The following is a 15097-nucleotide window of genomic DNA, read 5'->3' as shown; positions in this document are numbered from 1 at the left end:
GCATTTGGTAAAGGGTCCGGAGCAGGACTTGAGGCATTTCTTTGGGCAGTTCTGTTCCCTCTAAGGGGATTCAAAGAGAAGTTAGGAGCCGCTGGTTGATGCCTTGACTCCGGGAGGAGAAACCTCTTTGCTTCCTGAATCTCCATCGCCCTGCCCCTTGTTCCCCCAAGTTGTGCCCACTGCGGTAAAAATGGCGCTGGGTTGTCTGTAGAGCAAAAACTACTTCACCCAGTAGGCTACTAGTCGCGTGTGTCCGCTAGCGCTGGACCAATAGGACTGGGCGGTTTCCTGTAGGCAGGGTCCCTCGCGGGGCGGGACTTCTGGTTCCGTTGCTCTTACGTCATAGGTCTGTGCCCCGTCGCTCCTCCCCGGTTGTGGGTCAGCTGAGGCCGGTCCCCTATTGACAGCGGAAGGGGCGCCATCACCTGAAGCGGCCGAACGTCTCTCGTTCTCCGCTTCCCCGGACCCGGCACTTTGACCTCCGAAGTCCCCTATGATGGCGGCCGCGTGGGCGAACCCTGCGCAGGTCAGTGGGTGATGGTTTTGGGCATTTCTGGTTCGGAGAGGCCTCCTCCGCGGTGCCAGGTCCACCATTGCCTGTGTATTTACAGCCCTGGCGTTTCTGTGACGCGGTTTCAGTCACTATGTGCAGGACAGCTGTTGTGACAGAAACAGAAGAGAGTCAGAGAGAGGAACAGACAGGAAGGGAGAGAGAATGGGAAGCATCAATTCTTCCTTGTGGCACCTTAGTTGTTCATTGATTGCTTTCTCATATGTGCCTTGGTGGGGGTGGGGGTGGGGGCTGCAGCAGAGCGAGTGACCCCCTTGCTCAAGCCAGTGACATTGTGCTCAAGTCTGTGACCCTGGAGTCATGTATATGATTCCACAGTCAAGCCAGTGAACTTAGGGTTTCGATCCTGTGTCCTACGCGTCCCAGTCGGACACTCTATCCACTGTGCCACCGCCTAGCCAGGTTCCCCACCCTCTTGTAAATCTCGCGGGCGCCATGGTGACAGGCCGGTTCGGACCCCAGCCCCCGCCCCGCCCGCCTTTCTCCATTGCACTGACCTTTGACCTTAGACTGTCCCTGTCGTCTGTGACCTATTTCCCCCATGTATAAGACGCACCTGCATTTCGGCCGGATTTGGGGGGGAAAATTATATAGTCATTGGACTCCAGTTTTTTTTTTTGGTTTGTTTGTTTGTTTTGTATTTTTCTGAAGCTGGAAACGGGGAGAGACAGTCAGACAGACTCCCGCATGCGCCCGACCGGGATCCACCCAGCACGCCCACCAGGGGCGATGCTCTGCCCAACAGGGGTCGATGCTCTGCCCTTCCAGGGCGTCGCTCTGCTGCGACCAGAGCCACTCTAGGGCCTGGGGCAAAGGCCAAGGAGCCATCCCCAGCGCCCGGGCCATCTTTGCTCCAATGGAGCCTTGGCTGCGGGAGGGGAAGAGAGAGACAGAGAGGAAGGGGGGGGGGGTGGAAAAGCAAATGGGCGCTTCTCCTATGTGCCCTGGCCGGGAATCGAACCTGGGTCCCCGGCACGCCAGGGCGACGCTCCACTGCTGAGCCAACCGGCCAGGGCCTGGACTCCAGTTTTACTCATAAAATTCATACAAACTCCTTATCACCCTCAAAACTTGTAAAAAAAAAACCCCACTGTATAAGGTGCACCCAGTGTTTAGACCCAGAATTTTTTGAAAAAAGGGTGCGTCTTATACCTGGGGAAATGTACATTCTTTTTCTTTTTTTAAATGATTTTCTTTTTAAAAAAGATTTTACTTATTCAGTTTAGAGAGGAGAGAGAGAGAGAAGGGGAGGAGGAACAGGGAGCATCAACACTCACATGTGCCTTGACCAGGCAATCTCAGGGTTTCGAACTGGAGACCTGAGCATTCCAGGTACACACTTTATCCACTGCACCACCTCAGGCCAGGCCCACAGTACATTATTTTGGCCTCTGTTCAGCTGTATCTTATTTTGAGAAGGTCTTCCCTAGCATTTCAGCTTACAAGGGCCCCTTTCCTGCTTGCCCCATTTCTGGCAAATTCTGCCCCCGTTCATGACACCTGTAAATTTTGGGTGAACTGGTAGAGCTCCCTGGACCTCAGCTCTCCGACTGGCCAGAAGAGGATGATGATATTGACCTCACAGGCTGTGGCAAGTCACTTCTATTTCTTTTACATATATATATATATATATATATATATATATATATATATATATATATATATAATTTCTTATTATTATTTTAGTTACTGATTTCACAGAACAAGTTGGAGGGAGTGAGAAGTAGCAACTCATAGTTGCTTCACTTTAGTTGTTCATTGATTGCTTGTCATATGTGCCTTGACCAGGCAAGCCCAGTGTTTTGAACCAGCGACCTGGTTGATGCTTTATCCACTGTGCTACCACAGGCCAGGCTATATTTTTTAATTAATCTTTATACCTGTTGCTGAGTAAGAATTATTGTAATGATCCAGAAATCGAGGTTCTAACAAATGATGTGAGGTCCTTATCCATGTTCATACTACAGGCAAGTGTTGATTTTTAGATTGTAGATTTAGCCTGACCAAGCAGTGGTGCAGTGGATAGAGTGTCAGTCTGGGATGCTGACGACCCAGGTTCGAAACCGCAAGGTCGCCAGCTTGAACGTGGGATCATAGACATGACCTCCTGGTCATTGGCTTGAACCCAAACGTCACTGGCTTGAAGCCCAAGGTCACTGGCATGAGCAAGGAGTCACTTGCTAGGTTAGAGCCTCCTTCCTTCCCCTTGTCAAAGCACGTATAAGAAAGCAATCAGCCTGACCAGGTGGTGGCGCAGTGGATAGAGCGTCAGACTGGGATGCTGAGGACCCAGGTTCGAGACCCTGAGGTCGCTAACTTGAGCGTGGGCTCATCTGGTTTGAGCAGAGCTCACCAGCTTGGACCCAAGGTCGCTGGCTCGAGCAAGGGGTTACTCAAGTCTGCTGAAGGCCCGCAGTCAAGGCACATATGAGAAAGCAATCAATGAACAACTAAGGTGTTGCAATGCGCAGTGAAAAACTAATGATTGATGCTTCTTGTTTCTCTGTTCCTGTCTGTCTGTCTGTCCCTGTCTATCCCTCTCTCTGACTCTCTCTGTCTCTGTAAAAAACAAATGAACAAAAAAACTAAAAAAAGAAAAGAAAGCAATCAATACAACTAAGGTGCTGCAACTATGAGTTGATGCTTCACATATCTCTCCCTTCCTGTCTTTCTGTCCCTGTCTGTCCCTTTCTCTCTCTCTCTCCCTCTCTTTCTCTTTCTCTCTCTCTCTCTCACTCAATCTCTCTCTGTCTCTTCCTCTTGCTTAAAAAAAAATAATAATTAGATTTACATCTAAGCATGATGTTGGAGCTGGGGGCTTCCGGTCACTTGAACACAATAGGTAAGTCCCTTAGCACTAAAGCACGCAGACAGTAAGGACCAGTGAGTCTTAAGTGTGATCACTGTAATTAGTGTTAGTATTGTTTTCTTTGTCCTTAGTTTGCATTTTTCATTCCTAAGACATCTGAGAGTTCTTTCCATTCTGGCCCTCACAGTCCACCCAGGACAGTTCTGACCTAATGTTTGCATGAGACGCTTCTGTTTTCTACCCTGCTGTCACCAGTGTGAAGTAGCGTCTGCCTTCTTGAGCCTGGCACAGAGCTTGGCCCTCAGGAGGTGTTTGGTCTCTCTGCCCCTTTTCCATCCAGAGCTATGTCTCTGATGCCATCCAGCAGCTCCAAGATGAACACTGCTGCCTCTAATTGACTTTGCAGGTACCTGTGACCTTTGAGGATGTGGCTGTGATTTTTACCCAGGAGGAGTGGGAGCAGTTGAACCCCATGCAGAGGAACCTGTACCAGGAGGTGATGCTGGAGATCTTGAGGCTCCTGGTGTCTCTGGGTAAGTCCTTCCCAACTCTGCCATGGGGGGGGGGGCTGTCATCTCCTTCATTCTGCCCCCTGGCTCCAGACCTGGCTGGTCGAGAGCCTACCCTCTTGGTAGTCTGCCCACTTTCCTCCCCACAGCTTCACTCATTTTCGGATCTCACCTCTTTCCTGCCTGATCTCCTTGTATCTCAGGGAGGATTGGGTAAGAAATATATAGTGCTCACAGGCCCTGGCCGGTTGGCTCAGTGGTAGAGCGTCAGCCTGGCGTGTGGAAGTCCTGGGTTTGATTCCTGGCCAGGGCACATGGAAAAGTGCCCATCTGCTTCTCCACGCTTCCCCCTCTCCTTTCTTTCCATCTCTCTCTTCCCCTTCCGCAGCCCCGGTTCCATTGGAGCAAAGTTGGCTCGGGCACTGAGGTCGGCTTCATGGCCTCTGCCTCAGGCACTAGAATGGCTCTTGTTGCAATGGAGCAACTCCCTAGATGCGCAGAGCATCGCCCCTGGTGGGCGTGCCGGATGGATCCCTGTCGGGCGCATGCAGGAGTCTGTCTGTCTCCCTCCCCGCTTCTCACTCTAGAAAAATACCAAAAAAAAAAAGAAAAAAGGGGGTATTTTATTCCTTCATATTCATTTTGAAATAGGTCCTAATTTTTGTAAGCAGTACAGTTTACCTTTGGTTACAGCCGAAAGGATGAAGATGTGTTGGGAGGAAGTAGGAGTGTCTCACAGAACCCAAATGCAGGTATTCCAGCTGGGCCCTTTGAGGGATGGACGTAGGAATTTAGGGAAGCGTGATTATGGTCTGGCTTATGCGTTTCTTGTCCTGGCCTCTCTCTGCGGATCAGTGCCTGTCACTGTCTTTTCACAGTGACCTTTTCTGCCACAGCTATTTTGTAGAAGGAAGCGGCCACCTAGACCATGCCTTTTTTTTTTTTTTTTTTTAATTATTATTTTTTTTTTATAGAGACAGAGAGTGAGTCAGAGAGAGGGATAGACAGGGACAGACAGACAGGAATGGAGAGAGATGAGAAGCATCAATTATTAGTTTTTCATTGCGCGTTGCAACCCCTTAGTTGTTCATTGATTGCTTTCTCATATGTGCCTTGACCGCGGGCCTTCAGCAGACCGAGTAACACCTTGTTGGAGCCAGCAACCTTGGGCTCAAGCTGGTGGAATTTTTGCTCAAACCAGATGAGCCCGTGCTCAAGCTGGCGACCTCGGGGTCTCGAACCTGGGTCCTCCGCATCCCAGTCCAACGCTCTATCTACTGCGCCACTGCCCGGTCAGGCCAGACCATGCTTTTTGAGGCCAATGCATTTCTTTTTTTAAATTTCCATTTTTTTATTTTACATTATTATTTCTTTATTTAATTTAATTTTTTATTATTTTATTAATTTTTAATTTATTGTGTTTACATGATTTCAAATGTCCCACTGAATATAACTCGCTCACCCCTCACCCCTGTGTCCCTATTAATGCCCCCTTTGCCCTGTTCCCCCTAGCTCCCTACCCCTTCCCTCTATGATTTGCTGCCCTGTGATCTGTATCTCTGTGTTATGTATATATAATTTCACTAATCCCTTTACCTTCTCTGATCCCATCCCCTCATCCCCCTTCCCTCTGACAGCTGTCCCTCTGTTCCCTGTGACCCCGTCTCTTCCTCTATTCTGTTCCTGGGTTAATTTTGTTCATTAGATTCCACATATAAGCGAGATCATATGATATTTTTCTTTCTCTGCCTGGCTTATTTCACTTAGCATAATAATCTCCAGGTCCATCCATGCTGTCACAAAAGGTAAGATTTCGTTCTTTTTCACAGCCGTGTAGTATTTCATTGTGTTTTTGTACCACAGCTTTTTAATGCAATTTTCCATTGATGAATACTTGGGCTGTTTCCAGATCTTGGCTATTATAAACAATGCTGCATTATACATGGGGTGGATTTCTTCTTTTGAATCAGTGATATGATATTCTTAGGATATATTCCTAAAAGTGGGATATCAACCATTTTTTTCTTTTATTCTTTTTTTCCATATATATATTTTTTAATTTTTTTTTATTGATTGATTTTACAGAGAGAGGAGTGGTGGTGGGGAGTGAGAAGTATCAACTCATAGTTGCTTCACTCCAGTTGTTCACTGCTTGCTTCTCATATGTGCCTTAACGGGACAAGCCCAGGGTTTCAAACCAGCGACTTCAGCATTCTAGGTCAACGCTCTATCCACTGCGCCACCACTGGCCAGGCTTAATTTTTATTTATTGATTTTAACAAAAGAGGAGGGAGAAAGAGAGAGAGATAAGAGACAGGAACATTGATCTGTTCCTGTATGTGCCTTGACCAGGTATTGGACTGGCAACCTCAGTGCTTCCTGCCGATTCTTTAATCATCTGAGCCACGTACCCAGGACCCAGAACTTTTCTTGTCTGCTTTCTGTATTTTTATATTATTTCTCTCTACTCATTTAATTCTCCCAGCATGCTCTTCTTGGCAGATCAGAGAAGTAGGTTCTTTGCAGTGGGTCCCTCAAAAGCTTAGTCAATCAATTTAAAAGACACATCTTCGGCCTGAACTGTGGTGGTGCAATTGATAAAGCATTGACCTGGAATGCTGAGGTTGCCGGTTGAAACCGTGGGTTTGTTTAGTCAAGGCACGTATGGGAGTTGGTGCTTCCTGTTTCTCCTCCCCTCCTCACAGACTCTCTCCTCTCTAAAATGAATAAAATCCTTAAAAAAAAAAAAGACACATCTTTATTGCTAAAAGCTCTGTGCATTTTTGACTATACAAGTCTTTTTTTCTGTGGGAAATGTTGATAATAACTGGTGGTTCTGGATGTTTGTGCAAATTTTGCAGTTGACAAAACCACTATGTGGAATTCCTCATTTTTATTTTTAGGGGTTCATAAAATGCTGAAGTCTGGCCTCCCCCCAAGTCTGCCCCTTCCTCTGACCCCTGTTTCCTGAGAATTGCCTTTTCCTCTTTACATCCCCCTCTCACTATCGCTTTCCTGAGCCTGCTGGCCATGTGCCACGGTGTTTGTCATTTCCTCTTTAGTGTAGCAGTTGGAAGACGAGGGTCTGGTGTCTGACCCTTGGTGTCCAGTTCTGCTCTGGTTCTTATAAGCTGTGTGTTCCTGGGCAAGATACAGACTCCCTTTGTGCCTCAGTTACCTCCCAGGTAAAATGAGGACGGTTGGAAGGTTAAGTGTCTGAACAATGCCTGCTGATACCTTGCTGTGTGCGGGTTTAGTAATTATGACCCCTGCTGCTGTCACTGTTCTTAAGGATCTCATCGTCTTCATTGTCATGGTTGTCATCCTCGCACTTGGACTCAGCATCTTCTGGAACAATGCCGTGTACGTTTGTAGTGAAACAGGCCAGATGCCAGAGCTGACAAGCCTGGTTTCCATTATGGCTCAGCCATTCATCATTTCATGATTTTAGCAAATGACTTTTATCTGCCGGAGTCTCGGTTTTTACATCAAGGAAACGGTGCTGAGTGTACTATGTACTTTATATGGATGCTGTATAGAAATCCTCAAATGGGATTCTGTGTGTGTGTGTGTGTGTGTGTGTGTGTGTGTATGTGAGACAGACAGAGAGAGGGACAGACAGGGACAGACAGACAGGAAGGGAGAGAGAATAAGAAGCATCAATTCTTTGTTGTGGCACCTTAGTTGTTCATTGATTGCTTTCTCATATGTGCCTTGACTAGGGGGCTACAGCAGACTGAGTGACCCCTTGCTCAAGCCAGCAACCTTGGGCTCAAGCTGGTGAGCCCTCCTTAAAGCAGATGAGCCTGTACTCAAGCCAGCGACCCTGGGGTTTCAAACCTGGGTCCTCCTCGTCCCAGTCTGACGCTGTCTCGGGTCGGGAACCTTTTCGGCTGAGAGAGCCATGAATGCCACATATTTTAAAATGTAATTCCATGAGAGCCATACAATGACCCATGTACGTTATGCATTATCCAATAAAAATTTGGTGTTGTCCCGGAGGACAGCTGTGATTGGCTCTAGCCACCCGCAACCATGAATATGAGCAGTAGGAAATGAATGGATTGTAATACATGAGAATGTTTTATATTTTCAACATTATTATTTTTCTTATTAAAGATTTGTCTGTGAACCAGATGCAGCCATCAAAAGAGCCACATCTGGCTCGCGAGCCATAGGTTCCCGACCACTGCTCTATCTACTGCACCACCGCCTGATCAGGCAGGCTCCGAGATTATTTATTCAGCTGTTTGCAGTCTACTAATAAGCCCATCAGAGACATTATTCAGTGTTTTTGGTCTATAGCATTTCTGTTTTGTTCTTTTTCTCTTTCTTAAGCAAGAAATAGAGAGGCAGAGAGACAGACTCTTGCATGCACCCTCACCAGGATCCACCTGGCAAGCCCCCTACCAGATGATGCTCTGCCCATCTGGTGCCATTGCTCCATTGCTTAGCAACCGAGCTACTTTAGCACCTGAGGTGGAGACTATGGAGCAGTCCTCAGCACTCGGGCCAACTTTGCTCCAGTGGAGCCTTGGCTGTGGGAAAGGAAGAGAGAGGAAGGAAAAGATGAAGGGTAGATGGGCACTTCTCCTGTGTGCCTGGACTGGAATCGAACCCAGGACCTCCACACACGGGGCTGATGCTCTACCACTGAGCCAACCGGCCAGGTATCTTTTTTGTTCTTAATTAGGATTTCCATCTCTCTGCTTACCTTGTCCATCTGTTCTTACATGTTGTTACTTTGTCTGTTAATGTGTCCTTAGTATATTAATCATTGTTATTGTAAATTTCTGAACTGATAATTCTAGCATCCCTGACATACCTGTTTCTGATACTTGCTCTTATGTCTTCAGATTGTGGTTTTTGCCTTTTAGCATTTATTCATTTTTTTTCTTTTTAGTGAGAGAGATAGGAAGGTAAAGAAATAATGTGAATTGCCTGATCTATGGTGGCGCAGTGGATAAAGCGTCGACCTGGAAATGCTGAGGTCGCTGGTTCAAAACCCTGGGCTTGCCTGGTCAAGGCACATATGGGAGTTGATGCTTCCAGCTCCTCCCCTCTCCTCTCTTTCTTTGTCTCTCCCTCTCCTCTCTAAAATGAATAAATAAATAAATAATTTAAGAAATAATGTGAAGCATCAACTCATAGTTGCATCACTTGAGTTATTCATTGATTACTTCTCTTACATGCCTTGACTCTGGGAGCTCAAGCTGGTGATCATGGGGTTGGTGATTCCATGCTCAAGCAGGTGAGCGTGTGCTTAAGCCAGCAATCTTGGGGTTTTAAACCTGGGATCTCAGTGTCCCAGGTCAATGCTGTATTCACTGTGCCACCACCAGTCAGGCTTAGCATTTATTCCTGATACCTGGATATGATGTACTGGGTAAAAGTAACTGCGATAAATAGGCCTTTAGAAATGGAATGGTTGAGGTGTGGACATAGGGAGAGTGTCCTATGTCCTATTAGTAGGGTTCAGTTTTTTAGTGCACCTGCACCTCTGGACTGTGACTTCACAAGGGTTTCTCAGTATTTATGTTGTCCTCTTTAGGTAAGACAGGATGGTTAGAGTTGATTGGACTTGGCTGTTTCCTCTTCCCCAGGTTAGTTAGGCTCTGATAAAGCATTTAGGCTCTAGTTAACTACCTAGTTTCTCTTGAAGGCAGGCCTTGTTAAGAACTTAATGCTCTGGGCCCTGGCCAGGTGGCTCAGCAGTAGAGCATCAGCCCAGCGTGTGGAAGTCCCCGGTTCAATTCCTGGTCAGAGCACAAAGGAGAAGCGCCCATTTGCTTCTCCACTCTTCCCCTCTCCTTTGTCTCTCTCTTCCTCTCCCGCAGCCAAGGTTCCATTGGAGCAAAGTTGGCCTGGGCACTGAGGATGGCTCCATAGCCTCCACCTCAGGCGCTAGAATGCCTCCAGTTGCAACAAAGCAACGTCCCAGATGGGCAGAGCATCGCCCCCTGGTGGGCATGCCCGGTGGATCCCGGTCGGGCACATGCAGGAGTCTGTCTCTCTGCCTCTCTGCTTCTCACTTCAGAAACATACAAAAACAAAAAAGAGCTTAATGTTCTGGTATATTTTAAAGCTGCTTCTCTCCCCCTGCCAGAGGCCAAAGGAGATTTGTTTTTTTGTTTGTTTGTATTTACTGTGGAAACTCTGTCAAACTCCTGGAGATAAATCTCAGTATTGAGAGTGCCCCCCTGGCCCTGTCCCCCTGGAGTTGTCTGCCCAGAGCCTCCATCCGTTGATCAGTCACAGCTCAGGTTGCCTGTCCTGGCAGCCCATGTGCCCCTGCTGCTTTGAGCCAGGACTGCTGTCTCCAGTCTAGGGTGTAGCAGTTTGCCCTCTGTGCCTTCCCTGTTCCTGTCCTGAGAAGACTCGTTGGTATTTCAGTCTATGCCGCTTTCTCCTTGTCAGGAGGGGGTGGCAACTCCCAGGCTTTTTAGATGCAGAACTGGTAACAGGACGTCTTTGAAATGTTAGTGTTTGACTCACTGCTAGTACTAAAATTCCATGAGAACATGGAAGATGGATGAAGCCCTGGGACCCCGCAGCCACCGTTCAGTGGAGTTTCTCAGAAAGTGGCATTTGTGCTTAGACCCAAAGGGTTAGAGTAGGCAAGAAGGAACAAGTGGGGCAAGAACCCCCTTTCCAGGGAGTTGGGGTGACATGTACAGTGGTCCTGAGGTTGGAGGGGACAAGACTCCTGACAGAGTGGAAGGAAGGTCTCCTTCACCTGTCCTCGGCCATGGCAGACATGAGTAAACATTTGCTTAGTGACGACAGGTACATCCTGAGCTTTGGTCTAGGATCTGCAGGTGAGGGTTCTGTCTCTCCTGCTCCACAGAGTCCTTTACCCTCGCAGTGTGGCTGCACACGGCAGACCAGCTCAGTCTTCACCCCGAAGTAAACGTATCACCTCACTGAGCATGCAGCTCAAAGGTGAGGCTGGCTCCGGGTTTGACAGGGCCCGCCCAGTTATCTGCATCTTTGCTTCTTGTCCTTGGTCCTGACACCCAGGCTGTCTCTGGCAGAAGTTATGAGATGCTTCAGGACAACAGGAGCTGCAGGTGCCCCACCTGGCCTCCTCTAGATGAAAACTTTCTCTCTACTCAGAGTGGCTCATCTTATAGGTCACGTGACAGTGATCTGAGAATAACCGTCATCAGGGATGCCATTTGTAAGGTGACAGACCTGCTAGATGGGCCACCAACACCTGGGGAGTGTGTAAGTCTACTGATGCCCAAGCCTTGCCCCAGATATTTTGTTTGAATAGGTCAGTGTTGGCGGCCAGGTGCCCCAGGTGTTACTAATGCACAGGGAAGTTGAGGGCCCTGGCTTAGATTAAGCCTTTTGAGTAGCATGAACGTTCATACACATACTCGTGCCTCCTGACCATCCAGAGTATGACCATACAAAAACTTTTATTTTAAAAATGTGTAAGGCAACATTTAAAAAAGGCAAATGTATGTTCTTGTTTCCATACATTGGTTATCAAACAAACATGATTTTTTTTGTGTGCGTGTGGCTAAGACAGTCAGAGAGAGGGACAGACAGACACAAAGGGAGAGAGATGAGAAACATCAATTCTTCGTTTCGGTTGGTTCCTTAGTTGTTTATTGATTGATTTTTCATATGTGCCTTGACCAGGGGGCTACAGCAGACCGAGTGACCCCTTGCTCGAGGCAGTGACCTTGGGCTCAAGCTGGTGAGCCTTGCTCAAACCCAGTGAGCCTGTGCTCAAGCTGGCAACCTTGGGGTCTCGAACTTGTGTCCTCTGCGTCCCAGTCTGACGCTCTATCCACTGCGCCACTGCCTGGTTAGGCCAAACATGATTTTAAGTTAATAAAACTATAACTGGAACTATTTTTGGAAAAATAACCCAAAAACAAAACTCACTCCCAGGGGTCAGCGAGCATGAAAAAAAACCTCACTACTGAAAGGGTTAAGTAGAAAGCATCGTCAGGAGATTCGTCTGAATGTCTAAACAGTGGTGGGATAGCATAGGGTGGCAATAAAAAGGAACTGGTGCTGTCTACGCAACCGGCACTGATGTCTACCATGTTTGGGTCTTTCGGGTGGTGTTTTTGCCCTTGGTTTCCAGGTCTCAGCATTTTATTTGCACAGATGGGAGCAGCTTTGTTCTAGGGTCTCGTCTACATCCTGAAGTCCGGGCCTAGATTTTTCTTTTGGCTCACCCAATTCCCTGTTTCCTCTCTCTCTTTTCCTATGAACAGGCTGTCCTGTGTCTGAACCAGAACTGATCTACCCACCGGAGCATCGTCCAGAATCACAGACATCGAAGAAAGAGCTCTTCTCAAGCTCCTGTGCAGGTGGGTGCCAACAGCCGGCCAGGTGGGGGTTATGGCCACTTGAAGACAACAAGGTGACCACTACCTCTGGCATTTGTGGGGATTTTCTTATGGCCTACATGCAGCCTTTTAACCTGAGGTCCTTCTGTCTCCCTTTCTCCAGCCCCTGTCACACTCCTCACCACTTCTGGAGGGAGTTGGGAGGTGTCTTCTTAGGTAACATTTGCATTCTTGGCTCCAGCTGCCTGGTCTTTTTTTTTTTTTTTTCATTCTTCTGAAGCTGGAAACAGGGAGAGACAGTCAGACAGACTCCCGCATGCGCCCGACCGGGATCCACCCGGCACGCCCACCAGGGGCGACGCTCTGCCCACCAGGGGGCGATGCTCTGCCCATCCTGGGCGTTGCCATGTTGCGACCAGAGCCACTCTAGCCCTGAGGCAGAGGCCACAGAGCCATCCCCAGTGCCCGGGCCATCTTTGCTCCAATGGAGCCCCGGCTGTGGGAGGGGAAGAGAGAGACAGAGAGGAAAGCGCGGCGGAGGGGTGGAGAAGCAAATGGGCGCTTCTCCTGTGTGCCCTGGCCAGGAATCGAACCCGGGTCCTCTGCACGCTAGGCCGATGCTCTACCGTTGAGCCAACCGGCCAGGGCAGCTGCCTGGTCTTAACACGAGCTGTGGTGCACAGCAGCCTGTGGCCCTGGAAAAGTTATGTGTTCTTGTCACACCACTGATATCTCAGCATAATTTCTTTTATTTTCATTTATTTGTTTTTTTTAAGTGAGAGGAGGGGAGATAGACAGACTCCCACATGTGCCCCAACCGAAATCCACCTGGCGAACCCTCATCTAGGGCCAATGTTTGAATCAAGCAAGTTATCCTGAGCACCTCGGGCTGATGCTTGGACCAACCGAGCAAACTATCGTGTATGCCCAGGGCTGACACTCAAACCAGTCGAGCCACTGGCTGCAAAAGGGAAGAGAGAGAGAGAAGGGGGGAGAGGGAGGAGTGGAGAAGCAGATGGTCACTTCTCATGTGTGCCTTCACTGGGGATCAAACCCGTGACATCCATACTCCAGGCTGATGCTCTATCCACTGATCAACTGGCTAGAGCCTCAGCAAAGTTTCATATTGAAAATAAGAGACTTTGTCCTGTGTTGTTTCTAAACCTAAATCTCTCCTGTGTGTAGCTTCCCTTCTTACCTGCCTGGAGGATGTCTTGGCTCCGACCACGGCCAATTCTTGCACCAGAGTCTAGATCACACCTTGTGAGGGAACCTACCTTCTCCACTTCTTTTTTGCCTCTTATGTTACCTTGTCCATTCACAGCTCAGCATAAAAATATAGTTGGGTCGGCCCTGGCCGGTTGGCTCAGCGGTAGAGCGTTGGCCTGGCGTGTGGGGGACCCGGGTTCGATTCCCGGCCAGGGCACATAGGAGAAGCGCCCATTTGCTTCTCACCCCCCCCCCTTCCTCTCTGTCTCTCTTTCCCTCCCGCAGCCAAGGCTCCATTGGAGCAAGGATGCCCGGGCGCTGGGGATGGCTCCTTGGCCTCTGCCCCAGGCGCTAGAGTGGCTCTGGTTGTGGCCGAGCGACGCCCCGGAGGGGCAGAACATCACCCCCTGGTGGGCAGAGCATCGCCCCTGGTGGGAATGTCAGACGCATGCGGCAGTCTCTTTGCCTTCCCGCTTCTCACTTCAGAAAAACAAAAAACCAAAAAGACAAGTCTCTGTGGGGGAGGTCCCTCTCTACCAATCACAACACTGATTCTGTTCCATACAGGGTCACTACTTTGCTCCTAATTTTTGTAGACAGCATGGCCCACAGTGTCTGAGTGCTCTTGCCGTGCTTGGCACTGTGCAGATTGCTTTACAGGCATCTTCTCAGTTTACCCTGGCTTCGTCCAGTCAGACTTTGAGCTCAGAAGTTCTGATTCCGGAGCCGACCCTCCTGTGACTTCCATGCCAAGTGACCTTACACTGCACCATTGTCTGATGGCGCTCAGCTCCAGTGTTTGGCCCTCTTGGTTTGTCAGCCCGTTCACACTGAGCCTTCATTCTCGTCCTCCTCTTGCTGCCACTCTGATCTTGGCTCATCAAACATCTCATGGCCCATTCTTTCTACTGTTAAGTCCTCAAACATTCTTTTTTCAGGGACTGAGAGAGGGATAGACAGACAGGAACGGAGAGAGATGAGAAACATCAATCATCAGTTTTTCGTTGGGACACCTTAGTTGTTCATTGATTGCTTTCTCATATGTGCCTTGACCCGGGGACTTCAGCAGACCGAATAACCCCCTGCTTGAGCCAGCGACCTTGGGTCCAAGCTGGTGAACTTTTTTTTTTCTTTTTTTTTTTTTTTGCTCAAGCCAGATGAGCCCGAGCTCAAGCTGGCCTCGGGGTCTCTAACCTGGGTCCTCTGCATCCCAGTCCTATGCTCTATTCACTGTGCCACCGCCTGGTCAGGCGTCCTCAAACATTCTTACGTGTTTCCTGGCGTGGTCCAGAAGTTCATTCTGTGACTAAGCCATAAAAGATTCAAGCTAATGTGCACTGATTTTTTTTTCTTTTTTTGTGACAGAGACAGAGAGAGGGACAGTTAGGGACAGACAGACAGGAAGAGAGAGAGATGAGAAGCATCAATTCTTCATTGCAGCACTTTAGTTGTTCATTGATTGCTTTCTCATATGTGCCTTGACCGGGGGGCTACAGCAGACCAAGTGATCCCATGCTCAAGACAGTGACCTTGGGCTCAAGCCAGCAACCATTGGGGTCATGTTTATGATCCCACACTCAAGCTGGTGAGCCTGTGCTCAAGCTGGAGACCTTGGGTTTTCTAACCTGCATCCTCCACGTCCCAGTCTGACACTCTATTCCCTGCACCACCACCTGGTCAGGCTGTT

At 48.6% G+C, this 15097-nt stretch overlaps 1 protein-coding gene across 1 annotated transcript in view; it reads left to right on the top strand.

The window, feature by feature from the left end:
* Window positions 1–383: 383 nt before the first annotated feature.
* LOC136331828 (zinc finger protein 543-like) overlaps window positions 384–15097 on the top strand; it is a 30139-nt gene continuing 15425 nt past the window's right edge. Inside the window, exons 1-3 of the mRNA XM_066270876.1 lie at window positions 384–526; window positions 3787–3913; window positions 12127–12222. Coding sequence (XP_066126973.1) covers window positions 494–526; window positions 3787–3913; window positions 12127–12222 — 256 coding nt within the window. The 5' untranslated portion in view covers window positions 384–493. The remainder of the gene's footprint in view (window positions 527–3786; window positions 3914–12126; window positions 12223–15097) is intronic.

This window comes from Saccopteryx bilineata, chromosome 3, assembly GCF_036850765.1.
Source record: "Saccopteryx bilineata isolate mSacBil1 chromosome 3, mSacBil1_pri_phased_curated, whole genome shotgun sequence".
NCBI classification, from domain to species: Eukaryota; Metazoa; Chordata; class Mammalia; order Chiroptera; family Emballonuridae; genus Saccopteryx; species Saccopteryx bilineata.
The sequence above is the reverse complement of the archived record's forward strand: the minus strand, read 5'-3'. Positions and strand labels throughout refer to the sequence as shown.